Raw genomic sequence first — 25,870 nt, 5'->3', positions numbered from 1 at the left:
TGCCAAGGGTTTTAAGGCAGCTGTACCCATAAGAATCATTACAGCATTCAGGGTAAAAGTTGGTTATGAGAGTCTTTATTTTGCAACCTATACATAAACATAAAAAAGAAAACTGCAGTATACTTTAATGTTACATAAGATAATCGTTAAATTTAGTTATTAAACCTATTGAAATTAAATGCAAAAGAAGAAACCATTTTTTTCTTGCAATTAACTGCAGATAAAAATCAGGGAAAACAGTTAACACACAGTTGAAATTAAACAACTGCTTGCATAATATTACACAGGTTCTTTCAATTTTATTATGGCACAAAGCCACAGGTCTGATATGAATGAAGGTAGTGGAGTTTTAGAACGTCTACACAATTAATTAACATGCTAACATAAATATAGTGATTAAAATAATTTTCTCTACAGTCAATTTTGAATGCAACCCTACTTAAGAATTATAATGTATTCTACATGGTAATTACATAACAATGGGGTGGGGGGTGGGAAATAACGTATTTCTCCATTCCAGCAGCAGTACCTATATTGATATTAAATTTGGAATTTGGAAATGCTTGGCTAATGCCTAATAATCTTATATTGGTATGCATGCTATAAATCTTTCTATTTCTATTTTGCAAGGCACCTTACAATAACTCCTCTAAAAATTTGAACTAATATCCAAACAGGGCATGAATTAGGAGAGAGATGCAAAATTAGTTTGAGTCTGGAAACTAAAAAGTCACAGTTAGGGTTCAAAAGCATTTCTTAGGGCACGTGTCATTCTCCAACACAGTATTATAAAAACACACTCTTTATGCAAAGTTTTCCCGTTAAAATATGTTAAACTAAAATTTATGGTTAGAATACTATAGAAATAAAAGTAAAATCATCAGGCCGCCTGCACGCGTAACAAGCTTACATGATTTTGACATGAACAAGGAAGAAATAAAAGAACAAAAGGACAACAAAACTTTAGATTTGCAGAATCTATACTTTTCCTGGTTTACTGCATTTAAAATGTCATTTCAAGATGGTAGTAATTTCAGAGTCAAAAACATAACAGTTGCAAACACAAAGGAGGACCTGACACCTTCTTCTATAGTCACAGTTTCTCCACTCCTCTGGTAAATTATAGGCTGGCGACAGGTTATTTCCTTAATCAAACTTTCCTTATTGTGCCCATGCAAAGAAGTCCACATGGCCTAAATCACTGCTAAAGTTTAAGTTGCTTTACTTATCACAGAGCACCTGCTGGAAGCGGCCATACACACACAATTCCAAACAGAAGATGTCTTTCTCATGGAAGGTTTTAAGTTTGGTTGTCCTTATGATTATCTGCACATATTATTATTTTTTTAGTAGCACACATATGTTTCTTTCTTCAGGCTAGACTCCAGTGTGTTTTCTTCTGCTCAACGGCATATAAAAACAACACATAATATAATGCTTTTCATTTAAACAAAGGAAGTCTATGACTCCAGCTTCAATATTTCAAATAATCATACAAAATATACATGTTGTTTAGAATCCTTTTGACCTTCGAAGGTATAGGAATTTTCTGGGGCGTCATCTTGTAGAAAGAGACAATTTAGTCACAGCTAAAAGCATCAAATATATCCTTCGTGGTCATCGTCGTCATCATCGTCCCCTTCATCCTCATCGTCATCTTCAATTTCATCTTCGTCATTCATCATATCGTCATCCTCATCGTCCGTCCATTCATGGAAATCACCGCTGGCAAAATCACCTGATGTTTCCAGATCAATAGCTAAAGGAGAATATAGCTGCATTACTTTGTGTCAAGTATTATTTAATGCTATTTTTTTTAATAGGTAAGATCATTTTTTTTTCTAACATTTTTTTTTTGGGGGGGTGGGGGGTTATATTTGTGGCCCAAGGGAGTTCAGAATCCAACTACTCAAAGAGCTCCTGTCCCTCCGGAGTCTTGCTAAGGCTGCATCCTAAAGTTGCTTTCATTCATTGTCTGACTCCAAGGCACAAATTTAACCATCTACTACAAAATGCATTTTGAAAAAGACTAGTAAAAACACTGGTAAGGAATACGGATAACTCAAGATGAGAGATATATATTTTGTCATTATGTATAAATACAAAATGGGCTTGTCAAAACTAATTTTAATTATTGCAAGAAACAAGCAGAAAATAACAGTTTCTAATTAAGACCCCCCCCCAAAAAAGTGTGAGATGATGTTTTGAGTTGTGCTGTGTTTTATTATGTAAAAGGCTTATAACTGTGAAGGTGTAGGTCACAATCTACAGGGGGTGGGGTGGGGGCTGATTCTGCACTCAACAGTCCTGTATCAGCAAATACTTTACTTGGAAATTTGCCTAACCAACAGAAAAATTGGGTTTGAGGCAGCCTTGAATGATCAGTTTTTAATACAGTTGCTTTAAAAGCAAGTATCATCTATGGATTAAGAGAGAGTCCAATTCTCTCTATCAAGGAAATCAGATAATAGGGCATACTCTAGGTGATAAATTCAGACCTCAAAGATCAGCTGTGGGGGGGGGGGAGGCACAGGACCTGACAAACTTTTCTCATCCAAACAACTGGAAATGGAATTATGTGATTTACCACAGTCTGCAGCTCCATGCGTTCTGGATCCTGTTACCTCATTGCCATATCTGTCCACGCACCAGCACTGTCCTGCACTTCCATGGCACTGAGTTGGCTTGTAGTAACCATCTTCATCACATAAAGGTATATACTGCCCTGTGCAATAGACAAAAACATTACCAGGGACGTGCAGTCACTCTTGCAGCATAAATATCCTGGCTTCAACCAAGCAATGCCTGAATAGCTCAGTCGGTAGAGCACAAGACTCTTAATCTCTCAAGGTTGTGGGTTCAAGCCCCACATTGGGCAAAAGATTCCTGCCTTGCAAGGACTATATTACCCTTGTGATCCCTTCTAACGCTACGATTCTATGAAACTTGTGAATATGCATATAATTTTTCTGTTATATCTCCTATTTCATTCTCAGGTTAAGTACTAATACAATGGTACCTCGGGTTAAAAACTTAATTCATTCTGGAGGTCTGTTCTTAACCTGAAACTGTTCTTAACCTGAGGTACCACTTTAGCTAATGGGACCTCCCGCTGCCACCACACGATTTCTGTTATCATCCTGAAGCAAAGTTCTTAACCCAAGGTACAATTTCTGGGTTAGCAGAGTCTGTAACCTGAAGCGTCTGTAACCCGAGGTACCACTGTGTGTTTAAAGGTTTCAATAAATATCAAAGCATGTTTCCCAATTGCTTGCCATAAAAGGTCTCTCTGTTCTACCAGAAAAGGAATGTCTACATTGCCTTTTCCTTGTTCTACTGATACCTAATTCATATTGTATTTTTTCATATGTTTGAATAGGGTTAAGATACTCTGCAAGGGATGTGTATTTCATGTTGGTTGCCATGGAAGAGTAACAGTGGCCATGCCCAACTGAATTCAAAAGTCACTGAGTTCAATGGGACTTACTCTCAGGTAAGTATGTACAGGATTGCTACCTAAATTCTACTTAAGTTTATTAAGTATATCAGAATAAGAATACAATTTATTTTAAACACTGTAACATATGCAACAAATTTGGAGGTAATTGCTTCAATTTAAAATACGAAGTCTTTAACTCTGATTATAATTATGCAAACTTTTAGATTCAATGAACAATTATTCACGTAAGAGATTTGAAGGAAATATTAAACAGAACATTTAAAACCATATGTTATTTTACGACTGAATCATCTAACCCTTCTTTTCGCAGTAGGTTTTATAAAGTGAAAAAAATTGACATTATAGTACTGTAATAAAACATATGTAATATCTTGGAACTGATAAGGTAATAAAACTAAGTTTAATGGTTTTCAAAGACTTTATAAATTCTGTTACTGGAATTTAGTTTGGTCCATCATTTTAGGATTCATATTGATTTTCTGTTGCAGTTTCACTAGAGTTATTTATGTAAGCAATAAAAGCTTCAAAAGAATGATCTATGACTTACCTAGGAGCTTCCTTCCCCCTTGCTGTTTCTGAATGTTGCTGAGCTCTGTCTGGCAAGGTGGGTCTAGAATGATGACATCAGATAAGTTAAACTTCAGTTATGTGTGAGAATTTAGGAATGGCTTGCTCTGCTTACGATTTAACTTCAAGTATAGGATTTAAAAATGGCTTACTCTCACTGACATTGTTATTATTAACAGATGTGAACTGGAAGCCGGTTCTTCTACAGTCAGAATGTAAGAACAGTTTTGCTGTTTTAGAAAAAACACATATTTAGCCTAGAATTCTGACTTCATCAGAGGTCTTCCTCCAGATACCTCTATGACACTTGTAAGCAAAGCATGATAGCATCAGCAATCTTTCACAACTAACATCTGTTAAAAAGAGGATACATGGGATGGTATTAAAGTTTTACTGAAAGTGGACGCACTGAAATTAATGGACCCAAGTTAGTTATGTTTACAAGTTTCAGTGGGTCTGCTCTGTTTTAAACTTCATTGACTACCACCCTTGGCTTTTGACCTAGACTGTTGATAATCACCATCTGATAGACCTACTAACCAGATCTTGTCTGATATTCTTTAAGGCTATCGTAGTATTTTCTTTAAAAAACAGTCTGAAAACTGCCAGATGATAATTAACTGCAATAAACAGTATGACCATAGGAAGTCTGCACTTTTAAATCTGCACTGGTTCCCAGTCTATTTCCAGGTCTTTTTCCAGGCTAACGTAAATAATGGAACTCACAAATTAAATATTGTGAAGTGTGAAATAATATTTTGTGAACCTACTCTCACCGTGAATCCTAGTATTATGAGGAGAAACAATTATCTTTATCCATCTAAGGTTTCCCCCCCTCATTATTAGCATCCTTGCACTTAGTAGATGGGAAAATATTTAAAATGTTTTTTAACTCTGTGCAATCTTGGCTGTATAACTCTTAGTAGTCACTGATCAGCAGAATTCTACTAAAATAATATTGGATGAGTGAATCCTGAAACGATTTTATTTATTTATGCATGTGCATACATGTGTTTGCTTTAATAACTATTATCTGGGTCACAAGCAGAAGAAAAGTCTCAAAAGACAAGTACTTTAGAATGCTGTGTCTTTAGAGTAACTCTACAATGTAAGCATATTTCACAAATCTGAATTTCCTTGAGCACAGTACAAGGTTGAATACTTTCAAGTCCCGTGTATTTCAATAGAAGAGTTAAGCACACACTTAAATCTTTTGCATTGAAATTGAAAAGTTCTTAATACTGGCTGGATTGAGCTGTGTGTGTGTGTGTGTGTGTGTGTGTTCAACAGCTGCATCACTTTCACTGATTTCCTCTATTGTCAATAGCTTTGCTATTGAGCTAAATTTAAGACTAAGTCCATGTTACTTTTGATTTTGTTTTATTATATACCAAGGTTACAATTGACTAAAATTGTGTTACTGCTTGTTTAGTCTAAACAATGCTGAAATGCTACTGATTGTTGCAAATTCTGCAGTTTTTAATGGAATACACAATCATAAAATCTGTTCAGTATACACACACACACACACACACACACACACACAATTTTTATGATTTTTTAATATATCTGTTGCAGAAGACTTCAAACATCAATAGACCTTTTGTGCATTAGTCATGCAAATGAGAGAATCAATACAGATTGAAATACAAACTGACTATTCATGCAGATCAGTCTGTATTTACCCTTCATTTTCGATTTTGAATTTTACCTTGGGGGAAAATAGAAAGATAAACAAAATGCTTGAATGGGTTATGGAGATTCTGTTTAGAAACAGCCTCCTTAGAAAGGGGTGGCTGTGTGACAAGAAATATGCCAATTCTATCAATACTAAATTGAGAAACAAAGTATCAAACACAAGCCAGAGAATCAGAAGACAAACCCAGCTATTAGAAACAAATTGCTACGCTTATCAGTAGCACTTTTGTAAATTTATTACAAAACAACCCTATTATATACCTTTTATCTAGTGTGTATTTTTTATACTGGGTTGCTGAAGAGTGATCCTTCTTTAAGCAGACGACTTTGTGCAAGGGATGGTGTCAGAGTTTTTCCTGACACACCTTATTTCACCCTGTATTAGAGGGAAACCTGCCCAACAGGAGTCATGTTTTAGTAATTTGCAGTAGAAAGCAAGAGACAAGGAAGCCCTGTTGCATTATCACAACGCCTTTTATTTTTCTCTGGATCCTGCCCACTGTAACTTTTCACAGCCCCTTAAAAAGTGGATTTCTCAGAGAAACTCTTACTTTTCCATAACCTTTTATAAGATTTAATCACACACACACACACACACACACACACACACAGAGAGAGAGAGAGAGAGAGAGAGAGAGAGAGAGAGAAACAACTAAGAGTTAAATGTCTAACATCAAGATTTTCAAGTTGTTCTAGCATTGTACCTTGCTGCCTCTGAAAGCAGTAGCACCACTCATTGTTAGATATCAAACTGTCTTTGTAAGTGTCACAAGAGTTGAAGAATGCCTTGGTGCACTGTTCATTCTTGTCAAGGTAAATGCTTCCAAGCTCTGACTGGTCCAGTAGGAGGTCGTAGTTCGTATCAAGCCTGTTAAACATCCAGCCAAGAGAGTCCTTGCAAATTGGCAAAATGCTGGTATCAAATCCTAAGAGGCAGAAATACAAAGAAATCGAATGAGAGAAAGATTCAGCTAGCTCACAACTTGGCAAAGCCAGGGAAGTCATGGAAACATCTTTACCAGTCAAAAATAAGTTCAGAGTGTGTGCTGATAACCAGCTTGTAAAAGTAACATGCTAACTGCATAAAAACAAGAGTATCTGCATCTATTATTTAACATAGCATTTAATCTCAAGACACTTGAAAACATATGCTTGCTTGAAAATTCAAGTCATGCAATAGTGGGAAATAATTATTGCACCCTGACTTCAGCAATGTTGACATCCATAAAATGAGAAGTAACTGAGTAAGACTGGGTATGTACCCGGGAAGACTGGTATGGTTATATAAAATTGGTAAAAAACGGAGACTGAAGTCCAGATAAAAACAGTGGAGCCTGGCACAAGGAACCATAAAGAAAGCATTGTGCTGCTACTTTGGCTTCCTATGTAGAAAGGTATGCCAGTCTTCCTTCTTGCTCTCTCTCAAGCAAATCAGACTGAGGAGAGCTAGTTTGGACTAAGTTGCCCTGGGTATTTTTGGGATGGGTGGGAAGGTAGGGAATAAAAAACATTGCATCTTTTTAAGAGCTCCCTCTGGCACAACAGAAGACAAATCTCTAAAACTGGATTCTTATGATCCCTTATGATTGATAAGCTAGGTCTGGTTTGGAAATTCTACAAAAAGCATACTGTTCTTGCATAGGTGAAAAAAATAGGAGGACCCTGTGCCTTTTCACATGCAGCCAGTAAAGCAGTCCCGAGGGGAGAGGAGTTTCCATTGTGGCGAGGAAACTGGGACAAGCACCCTGAACAGTGCTCTAATTAAGTTGCAGCCTGCCTTTCAGTCAAACAAACAAACAAACAAACAAACAAAGCAAGAGATAGTCTACTCATCTACACCCTCTCATCAAGCTCGGTCAAAGTATGATTACTTTGAACACGAAATGTTCTTGGTCTGAATTTTCTGTCACTAACGTAAGACCAGAGATCACTAACAAGATGCCATAAAAGATTTTGGGAAGTCCTGTGTTAACAGTACCGGCAGGCAAATATTCTAGGTAATGTTTTTATTATTATTATTATTTATCCATAATATAAAGAAACTGAAATCACAGAGAACAACACAATTTTCAAGCTGGGCTGTCACAAGCAAAGCAAGAATTATACATGCCGACACCTGACCATATCAAAAAGCCAATTCATGCGAAGTTCCATGGATGTTTTCAGCATGAACTTGCTCCCTGTATGCATCACCAGTGCAGCTTGAAGTGTGGGGTGCAGCTATTACATGGCAAAATCCTAAAAAGACTCATCCTTGAAAACAGAAAGATGTGAAGAACTAAAATCCTGTAATGGCTGGGAACTAAAGACAGAAACTTCAAAAATGCTGTAGAAAATCAAGCAAACGGCACAAATGGCCCAAAGCGTTCCCTTAAGGAGAGAAGGGAATTTGTCGCCTTCAGTTTTAATCTCACATCCAGTGCCCATATTGTCTACCAAGCACCCGTCACAATAGGAAGGAGAATGCTGAGAAGATATTCATACAAAACCACAGCAAAACGCAACTGCTTAATATACAGCAATAAGAGTATTTAAACACAGTATAAAGAGGTATAAAACTTAAAATATTGTTTGGATGCAAAGTGATTAACTCTCAAATACTCTTACTGAACGCTGTTCCTGTAGAAACAAAATCGAGACTACTGAAGTAAGAGGCTGAATAAATACCAAAGGCCTGTATGGGACTGCAAGCTAGAACACAATATGAATTGACCTAATGAACACTGAACTCAGACCCAATTACATGTGCTTAAGAGAACCAACTTGCAACATACTTTTAAAGTATGGTAACTTGGCTCAATATTTATTAAAAGTGTCTACATATAATTCTCTATCATCTCCTGTTAAAATATACCAAAGTCACATATTTTTGACCATGTGGAGTAGGATCTGTACACAGCCTGGACGAGGCACTGAGGGATGCAGTGACTGGAGATAACTAAAGGAAATTAAGAGTTCCTGACCATGCCTGAAGACATCAAACACACCAAAATATACATTATCTGCTGCAGGATCTCTAAGGGAAGAGTTATATTGACCTGTTTTCAAATGCTTTCCCATTTTCAGAATAAACAGATAGATTTGCTAGCAACAAGAAGAAATTCTTTGTGGTTTCAAATCCTGAAAAATCTTCACCAAAAAATTATGTTATTTATTGTTTAGGTTGGCAGAAATGTTTAGAAGTTACCTACAGTATCTTGTATGCCCTCTTCTGTTTGAGGAACTGCTTAGCGTCAAAATACAACTTACCTTACTCCCCCCCGCCCTCTGCCTCCTCTAAAATGTGGCTTAAATGAGCCAATTTTATTTCAAAGAAAAAATCTGAGGTGTGCCAGTTGCCTGCTAGAAATTTCTCCTCTTAGCTACTATTTGTGTGAAGGTGGTGTTTATTGTAAAAAAGCTACTTCTGGAGCAAATAGCAGCCAGTGAAATGTAAACCTGGTCTGAAATATGGCCTCTGGCCCAATTGCGGGTACTTTCAACCAAACAAAACCATTCCGTATTATTTTATTGTGCTCCTCCGATAAAATTACCCTTTCCAAAGTAACAATTCCATACTCTCACTCGGTTTTCTGATTGCCACACTCCCTACCATGCACATATGTTTTCATCCAATAGCACAAAAAGGCAGTAAATCCCTTGCCACATGTAAACCGTAGTGAAGGAAACTGTGGTCTTTCAACAACTCTCGGCATCCTTAACAAACTACAGTTCCCAGAATTATTTGAGGGAAGCCATGACTGTAAATTCATATGGTGCTGTTTTAAATGCACAGTCCAGATGGGGCCAGGTGTGTGCAACAGCTGTAGTTATGGGAGGAAAGGGTGGTTGTCTTCATATGTTGCAGAGCTGAGCTGTGGTATGTAAACCTAGTTGAGACAGGGGTGTCTGAAATTAAACCTAGTCAATGACAGTGTGCAGCTGGAAGTGGAAGGTGAGGATCACCTCACACATGTGGTGGATTCAGTTGTTGGTCTTTTTCACCCACACAACAGGGCACTAAATGGACCCTTTTATTTATTTATTATTGAATTAATATCTTGCTTTTCCTCCAAGCAGCTCAGCCTGGCACAAATAGCTCTTCCCTTCTCCTTACAACAGCCCTGTGAGACAGATTAGGCTGAGAGATGGTGATCGGCCCGAGGTAACTCAGTAAGGCTCATGGGGGGTAGGATTTGAACCCAGTTTTCTGGGTCCTAGTATGATGTTCTAATCACTGCACCACATAGAAATGCAGGCAGCTGCCTTTTATTGAGATCACTGGCCCACGGAGCTGAGTGTTGCCTTCACCTGGGATAGGTGGACTTCAAACGTATAAGATCTACTCCCCATTTCCCAATACTTCCCTGAAGTCCAGCAGCAAGATCTATGTGTAAAACAATGAGAAGACTTGTATCTCAGCCTAGAACTGATCTTGTAGTCCTTTTATACAAAAAAAATAAATCCATTTCTTGTTTTCCCTTCAGGTTTCTTTGTGTCTGAAGCCTAATTTGGAGTTCCTGTTAAACACCTGAGAATCAGAAATTCTTGGTGGTCTTCTGCAAATGTGAAAGTTTATTCATAGTCAGGGAGGAAGAGTTTAGACTTTTGGCCGCTATGGCAAAATTTGTCAATCTGGTACTTTAGTCACATCATCTGTTCCACTTGCCTAACTCCCCCCCCCTTTTTTGCACTAGGTTGCACCGGATAAGTCGTCCCCCCCTCACACTGAGCTACTTACCATTTGAGAAAGCAACTTCCCCCTTAGACAATTCGGAGAATATAAGCCTTTCACATTATGTCATTCAGACAAACTTAACAACCAGCACACACAGAAGCAAGGAGGAGTTGTGAATATGATTAGAAGTCTGCTTTACCCCTCTGGAAAGAACCTAGACCAACCAGATTTAAACCAGAAATGTTTTTGTCAACTATTAAACTGTTAATTTGGGTTCTCCCTACCCACTCCTGCACAGAAGAATATTCTTTCGTTTGGCTTAGGTTGCACCACTTGGCTATTTACTAACCTGGCACACATACAGGGTCATTAAAAGCTTTTCCTCCTTCCAGGAAACCTGCCATTGGGCTGAGTTCCAAAGGAAGTACTGAATTCCACACATTGCCATAAATGTCTTTTGCACTTCACAGCGCTCGACATTTCCTCCACTAGGAATTCACCAACAAAACCTTATAGGAAAAAGAATGTATATCGGCAAATATTTTTGTTTTCTCTCTGGGGATAAATGTTGAATCCTGAATGTTTCAAAATACAGGTTTGACAAATAAAGCTGTGCCAACTTTCCTCCCTTCCTTTGGCACGTGAATAAGGAGGAAGCTAAAATAAGTCGGGTAATTCCATGAAAATCTCAACCTGCAGACTCCTTTTTTCATTTTCATATATAGTAAACGTTCTCTATATCATTTTAAAGATAATTTCCCAAAGTTTTGCTATCTGGCGACAGTTCTTCAAAATGGCATTTTACACATGAGTGAAACAAGCAGAAGCATGACATGTAAAATGACTCAGAATTTCCCTTTTTCTTCTTCTTCTAAAGTTCAGTAAAAGACCTCTGACTTGTGTCGGTACGCTTTATGGGACTGATGTAGCAAGTATGCCAGAGGCACCATGATTTTATTTATGGTGAAGGGCTAGATATAAACCTCCAGAATAAATAGATAAAGTACACATGTTCAGATTTATGGAAAGCTTTAACAATACATAGGAGCTTCATTTGTTGCCAGGCTCCTAAGGGAGAGAGAAGCAGGGGGAAGAGGATTAAGTACTTATTACTTCTATGCTGTAGTTGATGAACTGAGACACAGAAATTAGGTGCAAGATAAACCTTGATGCCCTGATCCCATTGGGAGACACGACACATAGTTAGGCACACTTTTCTGATGGCCACTGGGATGCTAGCCTACACAACAGGGTTTCAGCAATATAATATGCACAAAGAAACAGGTTTGAGTTGCCTAAACCCTACAATATAAATGCTACTTATTTATTAAATCGCACCCTACCCTTCCTCATAATGGAGCCCAGGGTGGCAGATAAGTGATAATGCCATAAAAAACCTGAAAAACAGCACATCTGAAGGCTGGGAAAGATCTCAACTTAAAAAGCTTTTTGAAAGAGGAAGGTCTTCAGTAGGCACTAAAAATACAACAGAAACTGCGTGTGACTAATATTCAAGGGTAGGTCTAAAAGGTAGGTCTAAACAGATGTCCTGATATGATGGTATCTGCAGGAGTCCCTCACCTACAGAGCACAGTAATTAATTGAGGGTGTATGGGGTGAGGTGATCTTTCAGGTATCTGGTAATGTATACTAACAAGGGAGTAAAAGGAATCCAGTCACCTATGCAGCTTAAAAGGCCACTGTAAGAAAAATCGAAATATGGAAAACAACAAGCTGCTTGTCGGACACCGTATTTGGTCCCAGTGATATGTGCTATGTGATCGCAATTGGACAAAAGGGAGCTGCAAGGACTGGGTTGGAAGCTACTTCACACAAACATTTTGCCACATGGTGCAGTGCTACACTGAGTGATAACGCTACTACACTCAAAGTTGGGTGAAGGAGTGGCATGCTTTATGAAATTTGCATTTTCCTAATGTTCCTCTATATGCATTTGTTTCGTATGGAACCCATTTTAAATGCTGGTGTTTGGCACATTATTCCAGAAATGAACTGCAAGAATATTCCTTGTAAAATTACAAGGAACACAAAAGTACTTTAAAAATGCAAGCATTCCTAGTTTATATTACTTTCAATGCATCAAAAATACTTAGTATTTTAAGTATCTTTTACAGAGTGTGCCCTGGTTATTCCAGAACTATACCTCACCATTTACCCATAACAAACTGTGGTTCTAAAGAAGCTAGGCCAAGAGAGACCAAAAAGAGCATTATTTAAAAAAATTCTTTCTGGTCCCTACAGAAGAATCTTAAGCCTGGATTGTGTGTGCACAAGACTCTGTTTTCTTGATTGCAACTGATGTTTAAGCTTGTCTTGTTTACATTTTGCATTGACTGGACTGTGAAATAATGGTCACCAACTCTACTGTAAATCTTTAGAATGTAGAAGTAAGTAGCAGCCCAGCTTTCACATCCTGTACCACTCTATTTATTGTAGAGAAACGAATACACATAAATACAGATTCATCTTTATTTCATTTTGACTATTTGCTATTATTGCTTCAGCATGAGTAATCACACAGAGCAATAACATTTTCAATTAAGTAACATAATAGGATTTCTTAGTAATGCAAATTTGCAGAAAGTAGAAGACCTAATCAAACAAAAGCATACAAAAAATATCGAGCACATCTAAAAAATGTTAATAGTGAAGGTATCAAGGTAGGCAGTCAGCAGCAGGCAAGCTCTATTAAACAAGACATGAGAGAAATTCACAGAGTTGGCCTGTTGTGTTAATGAAGGGTCCAAGTTCAGCGCTTACAAAATCTAATTTGCCTTGGCTCCTCAGTAGGAAACCACTCTCAAAATGTATCACTGCATATAATAATTGCTGTTTTAAACAAATCCTACCAGTAATTACATAACCTGATATTCCACTTGTTTTTTGATGCAACAGCAACAAAATCTTTTAAAGTTTCAAAGGATTTGCCCTGTTAATTGTTGTTGCTTAGTTGTGTCTGACTCTTCGTGACCCCATGGACCAGAGCACGCTAGGCACTCCTGTCTTCCACTGACTCCCGCAGTTTGGTCAAACTCATGCTGGTAGCTTCGAGAACACTGTCCAACCATCTCGTCCTCTGTCGTCCCCATCTCCTTGTGCCCTCAATCTTTCCCAACATCAGGGTCTTTTCCTCTTCTCATGAGGTGGCCAAAGTATTGGAGCCTCAGCTTCACGATCTGTCCTTCCAGTGAGCACTCAGGGCTGATTTCCTTCAGAATGGAGAGGTTTGATCTTCTTGCAGTCCATGGGACTCTCAAGAGTCTCCTCCAGCACCATAATTCAAAAGCATCAATTCTTCGGCGATCAGCCTTCTTTAAGGTCCAGCTCTCACTTCCATACATCACTACTGGGAAAACCATAGCTTTAACTATACGGACCTTTGTTGGCAAGGTGATGTCTCTGCTTTTTAAGATGCTGTCTAGGTTTGTCATTGCTTTTCTCCCAAGAAGCAGGCGTGTTTTAATTTCGTGACTGTTGTCACCATCTGCAGTGATCATGGAGCCCAAGAAAGTAAAATCTTTCACTGCCTCCATTTCTTCCCCTTCTATTTGCCAGGAGGTGTTGGGCCCCTGTTAATAGTTCATCATTATTCACTTGTTGGCCCCCTCCCCTTTGGAGCTTGATCATTCATACACGATTCCATTCATACAATGGGCTTGTTAGTATCTTCCTTTGTGTAAATGTAGAAACATTCACTAATGGTTAAGGGCTACCATGCTGCAGTGACTGTATATCTGCCACTCAGCTCAAGTGAAGCACTTATTTTTTATCCTCTCCTTTCAAGGCAACTAATCATCAGCCTGTATCGAACCATTTCTTAGAACTGCATACCTGGCTGAACAATAGACTTGTGAATGACAACCCACACAAAACTCACTAGCTTGTTCTGAACTAAGTGATCATTTGAAGAAAGCCTGAAGAGATTGTTGCACATCAATACAAAGCCATGGCTCGATTTTCTGGAGGGCACCACAGTTGGAGAAAAAATTAACTTGTGGAAGGCATGTTTATGTTTCTGAAGCAAGTGGTTATAAGCTCAGTTTGAGACTCACTGGAAAAAAATAACACTAATGGATTTTTTTTAATTTAAAAAACCCCAGAAACTTAACATGCATTCTTTCAAAGAGATATCAAAAGATGCAAGTGCTTACTACTTCTTTCAGGTCTTTGTACAATTCTAGTCCTCTTCTGAATTCCGCTTTCATGAAGAGCCTTGAACCAATCTCGCAATCTGTTTGCAACCTCTCTGAACTCCAGGTCACTGCACACTGAAAAACAAAATGAAAAGCTTTGTAATTTTCCCAGGCTGCATATAAATTCAATCTTTCATGTTGTCGTAAACAAATGAAAACTAACAGATAACAATTTCCCTATGAGTTATTTTCTCTTTCAATATTATTTACAATCCTCGGTATTTTAAAGATGCAATTTACATAGTGCTTTTGAAAAATGTATAATGTATTGTTCTTCATAAGTAAACTATTCTCAGTTTCCCTACTGGTAGGAATACCTGTGACTCTCTCTCCCTATGTTGTGGTATATCTTGTGTTCTATTGTAGAATAAGAGTTCTTATTATTATTCTTCAGTAAGCATGTGGGGCATTTTTCTGGATGTGTATCTGCACTTTAGAAATAATGTGAAGAAATGGGACAAATTTCTACTCAAAATCTATTGGAACCTTCAGTCTACTGGAAGCAATTTGCAACTGGCTTGTAATTTAAAAATTCAAACTTTCTTGGGAAGGTTTCACACATCTCTGGCTCTGGTTAGTGCCTTGATAGGAATTCATCTGGGAAGTCTGTGCATACTACCTTGAGGATCATGATAAAAGGAAGTCAAGTCTAATTAACAAATAAATACATTCATTATCTGAAGTCTAGTATCTGAACACATTTGATAGTTGACAATATTCGAGAGGTGATCAACAACAGTGTGTATCACAATGGTTTTCAGCTTTTCCACATGACCCCTTTTCCACATGAACTGGCAAGTTAACTGATGCCTGCAACCTTGTGCACTTTCTGATAGCTGCACCCAAACCACTCACTCTCATCTATGCCTTCTAGCAGATCCCAGCTACCAAGGACAGCGGTTTAGTTAGGCTTGAGTTGTTGGGAGCATACACAGGCCTGCTGCATTTCTCCAAGAAACTCAAACCCATCAAGAGCTCATTGAGTGCACAGCCAATCCAGGCCCTAACAAGAGAAATGGGGATATGCTTGGGTTAGGAAGAGTAGCTGTGCTACTTTCCACCAATTCCATGGCACCCCATTGCTTGTTTGGGGTGCCAGTTTGGCTGGAAGAGCAGCTGAGTCTTGGGTCCAAACTGAACTGTGAGAAACTGTGTTGAAATGTCCAGAGCAGTAGGCTACAGATTGGTGGCTGGGCAGCAGCCTATGCAACTGGTACAGCTCAAGGATAGGAGGTATGAATGTCTGGAGTCCTGGCACTCAAAGGGAGCTACAGCATTGCACATAAGAGATTACAATCTGCTCCCCGTGGCGTAAGTAAACCAATGCAAATTGCTAACCCCCATGATAGCAGTTCAATTAAGCTCCTGGGTTGTACTGCTGCCAGAACGCCAGATCAAGGTTGCAGTGTTACCAAGGATTTAATCTAACCAGCTAACTAATTTTTTGGGCATAAATCATACCATTTATCTATCTCTCTAAAATGAAATCTTTTTTCCCCCATGAAAGCGTGCTGCTACTATTATACACGACATATTGGCCTGCATTGATTTAAAATAGGTCAAGATGAGGTAATTCAGACTATTATTTCACCCAATAGGTTGGCAGATGAATCTTTAATGACAAAAGACAGACAGTAAAGGTTGTGGAAGGTTAGACAGTAATCAAAAAAATGCATATTAAATCAGATGAATCCACTCAGGAACCTGCCAAGAAGTGCTTTTCCCTTTGTCTAATACTACTACAGGCGCTCTTGCTCTTACAATCAATTCTAGCAGCCATTAAAAGAATTAGTATGGATAAATGAAGTCTCTAGCTCAAAGGTTATTTTGTTCTATCATCTTAAAGTGCTAGAAGCTGACTGGGTTTACAAAAATCAGCATATTTAACTATGGATAAATGAATGAATTTAAAGTCCCCTTCATACATGCTTCATAAATAACTTTCATAATATATAAATGCAAAGAGGAACCAAGTGCTGAATTTGTTTTCACATAAAGTAAATGCTACAATTTGTGGAGTTGGCATTTGAATATAATTTACTGATTGGAAGTAGAGTTTCTGGAAATGCTAATCAGCATATTTTCCTTCACCGCTTTAATTTTCAGTGCAGAAGCTAATTGTATCCTTTGATACAATTGAATCAAAAGAGCAGGAATGAAAAATGTATTAAGATTTTATGCTAAAATATGCATCTAACAACACACAAAAAGGGGTTGTCTGAGCCAGAATCTGGGCAAACCTGCTCCTAATTAAGTGGTAATTGTATTTGCGCTCTACACTGCACCATTTCTGATAGACAATAGCAAATGGCAAGGGGATAACGTTACAAAATTTTCTCCAGTAAATTACATTTAAGTTGGAAGACTAACAAATCGTTTTTAAGCTGAAAATGGTCTTGGTAACTGTGATCCACAGAAAAGGCAAGAACGAATTAACAAAGAACCTGTAAATGATTTCAGAACTTGAACCATTGAACACATAACCTATTTATGTATTGTCTACTGTGTAGAATGTAAACTGAAATGTACACCATATAACATACAAATGCAGTCATCCTTCATTACTAATTAACTAATTTTAATGTCACAATTTCAAACTCTTTTGCGTTCATCTTTAATCAATCTAGTAGCCAATTGCTTTTAAATTATTCCTTTAGCATAATCTACTGTTTTCCAGATCTGAAGCCACAATAGGGATAATTCTTCCTCCAGCGGTGCCCAAACCTTTTTCAAAGAGGGCCAGACTTGATGAAGTGAACATGTGTGAGGGCCGACCAAGGTTGTTGAGCTTTTTTTTAGGATTTGACCCCAATAAATAAACTGCCACTGGGGCTGGGCAAAACTGGCGAAGGGGTTGGATTAGGCTCCCGAAACAGACTTTGGACATGCCTGCTTTAAATAATTTCTGTCAGTTGCTCCCAATGTTATTTTGTGCCCATGATAAGCCTCAAGCTAGTCCTGTATGTTTACAGTTTGTTTTTAATCCCCTGTTTCTGTTCCTATACTAGTCAGTAACATCTCTCTAGTGTTAAACAGTACACTCTGCTCGATTCATCTTTTCATTATGGCCAATGACCAGTATCTCTTCTCAACCTTCTTGCTACCCTCAAAGTCCTAAGTATCCACCCACTCCCCTGTTCTTTGAAATAATTCTAAACAGGGCCATAAGAAGGAGGAGAATAGGGGAATGAGATGGTTTTTAAGTAATGTCAGAAACTCAGCTACATAAGCTAGGCACCAAATGGCTCCTTAAACTAAAGTTACAGTCGCCAAAACAGAATGTCTAGTTGCCATTTTGGAGCAAGACAGTCCTAAAGTCTTATTTTTCAAATGATGGACTGGCTGTGATTGATTATCAGTTAAACATCTGGCTAGTTCAGATGACAACCTTGAGCTAGGTTAATGTCTAAAACATGGGTAGGCAAACTAAGGCCCGAAGGCCAGATCTGGCCCAATCGCCTTCTAAATTCGGCCCACGGACAGTCTGGGAATCAGCGTGTTTTTACATGAGTGGAATGTGTCCTTTTATTTAAAATGCATCTCTGGGTTATTTGTGGGGCATAGGAATCCATTCATCCCCCCCCCAATATAGTGTGCCCCCTCCCCCTGGGTTTAGTGTACAGTTAGAGAATACCTGAAGAGAGTTAGGGGATTTCATTGATTTGGTTGCTCCCTAAAGTTGGGGGGGGGGGGGAGAGCAGAGGAATCACTGACAGCAGAAACAGCAAGTGGCAGCTTTAGTAGGTCTGCCCCTCCCCCAGTAAGTATTGGGATAGAACTATAGAACAGAATTCCTTCCAGTAGCACCTTAAAGACCAACTAAGTTAGTTCTTGGTATGAGACCAACTAACTTAGTTGGTCTTTAAGGTGCTACTGGAAGGATTTTTTATTTATTTTATTTATTTTATTTTTATTTTGACTATGGCAGACCAACACGGCTACCTATCTGTATCTATAGAACAGACCTCACTACATCCTGACTCTGCCCCTGAAGGCCAGGTACATGCAATCAAACAGTTTCAGAGTGTCAGGAAAAATGAAGTGGGATAATTATGCCAGAAAACTATTATATCCAATTGAAAATAAGTGGGATGGTCATTGGTCTGTCTGAAACTAACTGGGATGGCATTCAACTCCCCTTAAACATTGTTTCCAAAAATATTCTCTTTCCCTTCTTTCAAGTGCCCCACTTTATCTGATTATTTTCAGATAAAGTTCTGTCCCTCTCTACTATGGAGCAGAATGTTTTCATACAATGAACTTGATTGGCACATGGCAGCTATATTTTATTAGAACAATTTTGGATGGGAGGTTAAGTCTAAAATAAGGCAATCAATTCCTTAATTTCATTTGTGGCCTGATCTTTTATTAAGAGATAAAACATTTGTCAATAGAAGTACATCGAATACTACATTTTTATAAACAGTATGCATTTTCTAGCCATCTGCTAACCTTTAAAAAAGTCTGATTTTAGGAATGCACCTTAAAATTTACAAATAAATGCAGTTTGATTTCTTTGTTGCTTAACTAAGCAAATGGGTTTTATACTCCAGTTATTCCATGTTATGAGATAATTAATATAAATACTGCTGATATATCAGGGAACTACAGCTGCTTATTCCTACTGCTTGAAATTAATGTTCCATAGAGGCATTCTGTCCATGATTAATGTATCATAAAATTTAAAATGATTTCAATTAAATTATATATTCATAAGAGAGATCTAGTCTTATTGTCTCCATACAATTGTCAAGGCAGCCCTCATTCAGCCATCAAGGCCAAAGAAGATTGTCAAGATTTACAACATGAGGAACTGATGAACTAGGAAAGAAATGAGCCACTCCTTCACCAAGTATAGTTCCCTTCTTTACTTGCTTCTTTCATACACTGGCTTGAGTTTGTGTGAAATCTATTTCTAGAACTTCAACCCACATTCGACAGCAAATTAGGTCTACTTTGTATGATTCCACTCTGTCACACAGTGCTGTAATGTGTGCCAAGTGGGTGAGCAATTATGCAAAAGTGCTTGCAGTTCATAAAAAGTGGCTGAATAATATAGAGAGGTCCTGAGGGAGAGAATCAGCCTGAGCTGCAGTGCAAAGTTCTGATAGGTGTGGACCCCAAATGTTTTGCACACACTGCCAACACTTTAAAAGGCATTCAGACATCAATTCCTTTCTTCATTTATCCCTGCCTCATCTTGCCATCTTAAGCACATCACTTCACCCAGCAAACCAAACTGATACTAAAGTGATATCCTCATCAAGGAGGCTAGAATCAGACTCTTAGTCTGCAAGATAAAGCTAGTCTGCAAAATAAAGCTACACATTTTGGTAATTCCTCTCATAGTGACAGATAGTTTCTTCAGCAAATGATGCATTTTATAAGCTAATTTCATTTCCCCCAATGCTCCACTACTTGCTGCTTTTAACATATCTCTCTGTGACAAAACACATACTTAAGACAAAAAAGGCAACCCCGTTTGTGCGCACACACACCTTCATGAAGCCAAATTCCTTAGCCTCGGGTATTGCCTTTTGCCTGGGTTTTACGCAAATGCCATATCTGCTGCTGAGGATCAATGACTTGCAGCTTTGTACACACCATACAGCCTGATTCTACACACGTTTTCTCAGGTCTCACTGGTATCAAGGGGATTTATGCTTAAGTGTAAATAAAACGGAAGCTTTAGTTATACTCTGATTTAAGACTATGTCTTCACACTGGAGTACTACTGCTTCAAGACCTACTCATTCATAAGCATCAGTTTCTCTGGAATGTCTGGATATCAGAATTCAGCAGGTCCATGTTTTCTTAAGCTGCACTGCATTATGGGATTTATAGTACTTATAGCAAACACATCACAAAGCATTATGGGATTTGTCAGGCTTTTCAAATCTGGCTCACAAGGGAACAAAGGGTGCCAAGCCACAACAACTCTCCAAAGTAGTAAAAGTCAACCACCTCGTGCTATTGTAATAGGTGTGTGTGTGTGTGTGTGTGTGTGTGTGTGTGTGTGTGTGTGTGTGTTAAACTGGACTAAATGTGCTCTTGGGAAATATATTCTATATTTGTGTGACTTTTCTGCAGAACAGGGAGACTGCTGAAGTGTCGCCCTGGCCAGGTCTGTTAAGTATCTACTTTGTTATGTAAGCTGGGGCCGATGTCCTGCCATAGAAACTAAACAAATGGTGATTCTTCTGGAAGGGGGCATGCCCTTCTTTCCCCCATTCCTTGGATAAAGATGTTGCCATCAATATGTCTATGTATGGAAGAGAACAAAAGACTGGCAGTCCTGAAACTGAGTCAGCAAGAAATAAGAGGCCTGGGTTACTTTCTGTGATAAATCCAGTGCTAGAGCATTGTGGGTCCCCTAGAAGCCTAAATGTGAAGCAGAAGCTCTTGGGGGTGTTGTGAACGTCCATCTCATGCTTAGATTGTATACAGAGAATTTATGTAATGTAAGGTTTTATATCTTCCACAGAAAGAAACCTAAGGTACATGTAGGATTCCTAAAACTTATCAGTACTCAGGGATTGGTAATGGATGGTAACACTATTTTCTAATGGCATTAATACCAGCAACCATTGCATAGACCATGCCATTAATGTTTCCTCAAGAACTGTTAATTATAGTTTCATCCAAAACTGTATTCTGAATGCAGCTATTAATAATCATAAGATTGACAGTAAAACCATTATACTGCTTACATATTTGAAAACAAATTATTGGCTTCCCTGTTAAAACGTTTTTATATCAAGCCGTTTTAGTGTCACATTGACGAATAATTTTTCCATGGAAAACACACACACATGGACAATGAGGTCCTAGGCAGTAATCTATTCAGCCATAAATTTGCTTGTTATTCATAAAGTATGAAAGATATTTGAACTAACTGGATGTGTTGATTATCAGCTCCATTGCCTTTAGCTGAAAGGAACTGTCAAATGTCATCAACCGTGAGCCTCTTTTCCCGTTGCATCTTAGACTAGCAACATCTATTTCCTCTAATAACTGCATCACTACTCTGTACTACTTACAAGATTCATGAAACTGAGACTGATTAAACTGTCAATGATGACATCAGCACTTTGTCAGGAAAAGTCTGAAAATAATCTGTCAGGAGCTGATGCCTGAAGAAATACATGTTTCAACTTTTTTCTGTAATATCCAAGTGTATTTTGATAATGCTGCTAAAGATATCCTCAATTTTTTTCATAATGTAGTGTTTTGCATTCTAATATGATAAAAATCATTTCTTGTGCCTGTTATGCTAGCTTGTAAGTAATGCAGCAGCTATCATGCAAATAACTCCATACATTTTTGATGTACTGTGGCACAATGCCAATTGCATACAACTTTCATCTCCTTTATGAAAATAGTATGTAGAAAATCGCTAAAAAGCAAACCCACTACTATAGCAATGTTGCATCAACACCACTGCACAATTTTGTCATGCCTTGACCCCTTGACAAGTTAAAGGGATTTAGTCTCAGAAATGGATAAACAGTACTTTAAATTTGACTCCAATGATAAGAATGCATAGACACAGAGGCAAGCACAGAGGGAAGCAAACATGTAGGTAGTGAATAAGGAACTATAAGAGTCTCATACACCTTGTCTATGAGTTCGACTGTACCACTAACTGCCATGGACATATTAGTAATCATACACTGCTTGTACAGTTATACAGGAGGCACAATGAAACACAAAACCCATGCACCATCCTATGGTTACTTAAAAAAAAAAGAAAAAGAAAAAGATGACTTATTAAGATTGAAAGTCCTGCTCCCTCACCCTGACCAACACTTCTGGTTTGGGAAACCAAGCTAGCAAGGTAAGCTGCAGTTGAAACAAAGAAACAAAAAAGAATACCACTTAAAAGGTAAAGGTAAATGTACCCCTGCCCGTACGGGCCAGTCGTGTCCGACTCTAGGGTTGTGCACTCATCTCACTTAAGAGGCCGGGAGCCAGCGCTGTCCGAAGACACTTCCGGGTCACATGGCCAGCGTGACGAAGCTGCTCTGGCGAGCCAGCACCAGCGCAGCACACGGAAACGCCGTTTACCTTCCCGCTATAAAGCGGTACCTATTTATCTACTTGCACTTAGAGGTGCTTTCGAACTGCTAGGTGGGCAGGAGCTGGGGCTGAAAGACGGGAGCTCACCCCGCCGCGGGGATTCGAACCGCCAACCATACGATCGGCAAGTCCTAGGCACTGAGGTTTTACTCACAGCGCCACCCGCGTCCCTTACTTAAAAGGTACTTCCAAATAAATTGGTACTTTGCTGGGATTATTTTGAGATGGGGACCATTATTGGGATATAAAAGTCCACCAAACGTTTGCATAGTCTTCAGCTTCTGCTTCTTCCCTCAGCACATATAGGTGATGAGTTTTTCCATAAGCACAATATGTACTGCTGTGAAGACAATTCTCCTTTATTTAATAGCAGTTTCTCATTATGAACAAGGGGGACTTATGTTTTAAGGCTCCCTCCAAACCAGGTAGTGAAAAGTCACGTGTGCAAGGGAAGAATGGAGCATGAGGGCATGTCACTTGTTCCTGGTTTGAGAAACCATGCCTTATTGGACAAAGGTCAATATCCAACTGTGTCATCGGAACAGACTTCTGTGAGTCAAGACTTCCCTTGCCTGATAAAAGTCTGCTCCATGTGAATGGGTGCTCTTCCAGGGGACATTCCATCTCACCAGTGCATTCCACTGCAAAACAGTGGCTATCACCCAGAGAACATATTTAAAGTGAAACATAACCTGATATAACCAGGAAGCTGTTTAACATCTGAATTCTCACTCAGTATTTTTAAGTATTTGTCTCTCTGGCCAGTTTATAGAACATTTGGTGTTATAAACACTGTCTTATGTTTGACAAAATGTTCAGTGAACCCTGACATGACTCTGGTAGTGAGCAAGTAGGTTCATCACCAGCTGGCTGTGTATTAATGTGTAATCTTTAGCTCTGAGGCTAATTCTCATCCACCAGACAGCCTCTCATGACAAACTTCCAATCCTCAAAAAATGTATTTCTGAGTTTACTTGGAAAATATATATCAGCCAGCAAAGAATATTGTATTCCTAGTAGCCCATTTGCCTTTGATCCTAGTGATTATCCTGATACACATTACTCTTTTTAACTTGTGGCAGCCATAGTACAGTGGACTCATGCTGTAAGAGATGATAGGGTGATGGCAAGAGGCATTTACACCATGCATTGCCTTTAGGTTAGCCAGGGAATAGCACAAATGTCACAGCAATGACAGTCTTCCAGAATACTATGTGGTGAGTAAGATCATCCAGTATATTTAAGTGTCAGTCTAACTAGTCTAAGTACTGGTTGCTTATTACATTCTCCCCATCCCCGGATGCTTAGCACCCTAAACTGTATCATTGAATTAATTGTATCAATGTACAGGATTACCTGCATTAAAATAAAAGTTGTGTTGTTGTCTCCTCTCCTTCAGAGCAAAGGCTACTTGGGTTGTGAGATAGTTTGTAAATGAGAAGGAGCCAAACAAATGTATGGATTCAGACAACTATATCTGCTGTTCAGTAGAAAACTTTTCAAAGGCAGAAATGTTATTGAAAAATCTGTCCTCTGCACTGCTCTTTTGAAGCTTTCTCATGTTGTATGTTTCCAGTGTTTTAACTGCTTCAAAAGAAAAGAATACAGAAAAATTATTCTGTTTCCTTTTTTGTTTCCAAGCTTTGTAAATTCAGCCTGGGCTTTGTTAAGAGGTGCATGCATTTCCCCCATTTTTATTTGAAGAAAGGCTGCTTTTAGGAATAAAGTGACTGAGCAAAACAGAATGAATTGTGACCTCTGGGATATCCTTTAAATACATTCCTCCTGAATTCTATAAGGATAACTACTAGGAATGATCAACACCTCCAACGGATAAGATAGGTGAAAATAATGAAATTTCCTTACAAACATAACAGGCACATAAACCTGCTTAAAAGCTTTCATCTGCCCCTAAATCCAGATAAGGGCTAATCCTGCTACAAAGGCAAAAGTATAAAAAGTCTCTAGCGTAATCTCAGAGAAGAACAAACTATTTTGGAAAAAGTTGTTATTTGGTTTTATGGCTGTAGCCTTGGCTTAGTATCAAAGTTAAACCTGACATTACTAGCAAAACAATTTTAAAAAATAAGGATTAACTGAACTATTAGGTTCTAGCTCTGAAGTGTCTTATAGGACAGAACTCCTGCTCAGTATTCCAGCCAGCCAGCCATGCCCTTAATCCAGGATACTCCAATCCATTTTCCTCCCTCCTCCAGTTTGGGATTTCAGATATTCAGCCAGGCAGCCATACCTGTAACCAGGATATGCAATTCCTTTCTCCCTCCCTCCCTCCCTCCCTCCCTCTACAGCAGTCAGTCAGTATTTCATGCCCTCTGAGCATGCTCAGCCCATATCCAGCTTGCCTGCCTCCATTCAAGAACAATTTTGTATACTTCTGCAAATCTTAGGGTTTCCTCAAGACTGTGTATGACTGCTGTCATTTTGGCTACATAATGATCTATGTTTGGAGAAAGAGCTTGCTACAAGTATATAGGATCTGAGACATTGACAGTGAAATATAGCAGTGGTTTGCCATAAAATTTAACACTGAAATCCAAAACCACAGAACCATATCTATTTAATCTCCACAGACCTACACTGACATCTATTTAAAGCAGCTGACCCCATCACTGCTCATTCTGACAAGGTGAGCAGGGGGTAGGCGGCTCCTGGGTTCAGGAAATAGAGTTTCTGCTGCTCTGGGTGGGATTTTATGGATATGTCTTTTGGGGGTTCCTCTTCATACTGCACTGGCACATGAGGTCCAGGAGATGTCAGTGGCTTCAAGTGCCCTTTACCAGCTTCAAATGGGTTGCCAGCTGTGGTGATACCTTGGTAGTGATGGCTTAGGTATGGTGATCCCTGTACTGGTAGCTTTTTAGTTTGACTACATCTTCCAGTTGAGTTACAACTGGTCTGGACTTCAAAAAATGACCTGTAACCTCAAATTAGTACAGAACTTAGCTGCTAGAATTTTGATGGGCACATCCAAAGTTGTTCAGATCACACATATTTCAAAAGATCTACAACGGGTTGTCTATTCACTTCCAAACCTAATTGAACTTTAAACTGGATTTAAAAATCCAAAAAGTCTTGGGATCTGAATATTTTATGAAGCATATTACACCAGGTTGTTCATGTCTTCAGTTCTTCTGCAGACACCCTGCAGACATGTGCTATGTTTTGTAAATATAC

The 25,870-nt window shown here is 38.7% G+C and overlaps 1 protein-coding gene across 2 annotated transcripts in view; it reads right to left on the bottom strand.

Moving 5' to 3' along the window:
* Window positions 1-468: 468 nt before the first annotated feature.
* The window catches only part of SPOCK3 (SPARC (osteonectin), cwcv and kazal like domains proteoglycan 3), a 113,258-nt gene continuing 87,856 nt past the window's right edge, over window positions 469-25,870 (bottom strand). For both annotated transcript variants that reach the window (XM_081208973.1, XM_081208974.1), the window contains 5 exons: window positions 14,555-14,671; window positions 6,430-6,651; window positions 4,008-4,070; window positions 2,588-2,725; window positions 469-1,759 (listed from right to left, as the gene is read on the bottom strand). In XM_081208973.1, the coding sequence (XP_081065099.1) occupies window positions 1,599-1,759; window positions 2,588-2,725; window positions 4,008-4,070; window positions 6,430-6,651; window positions 14,555-14,671 (701 nt within the window). In that variant the 3' untranslated portion in view covers window positions 469-1,598. The remainder of the gene's footprint in view (window positions 1,760-2,587; window positions 2,726-4,007; window positions 4,071-6,429; window positions 6,652-14,554; window positions 14,672-25,870) is intronic.

The sequence above is a fragment of the Podarcis bocagei genome, assembly GCF_964188305.1.
Source record: "Podarcis bocagei genome assembly, chromosome: 9".
NCBI lineage: Eukaryota > Metazoa > Chordata > Lepidosauria > Squamata > Lacertidae > Podarcis > Podarcis bocagei.
The sequence above is the reverse complement of the archived record's forward strand: the minus strand, read 5'-3'. Positions and strand labels throughout refer to the sequence as shown.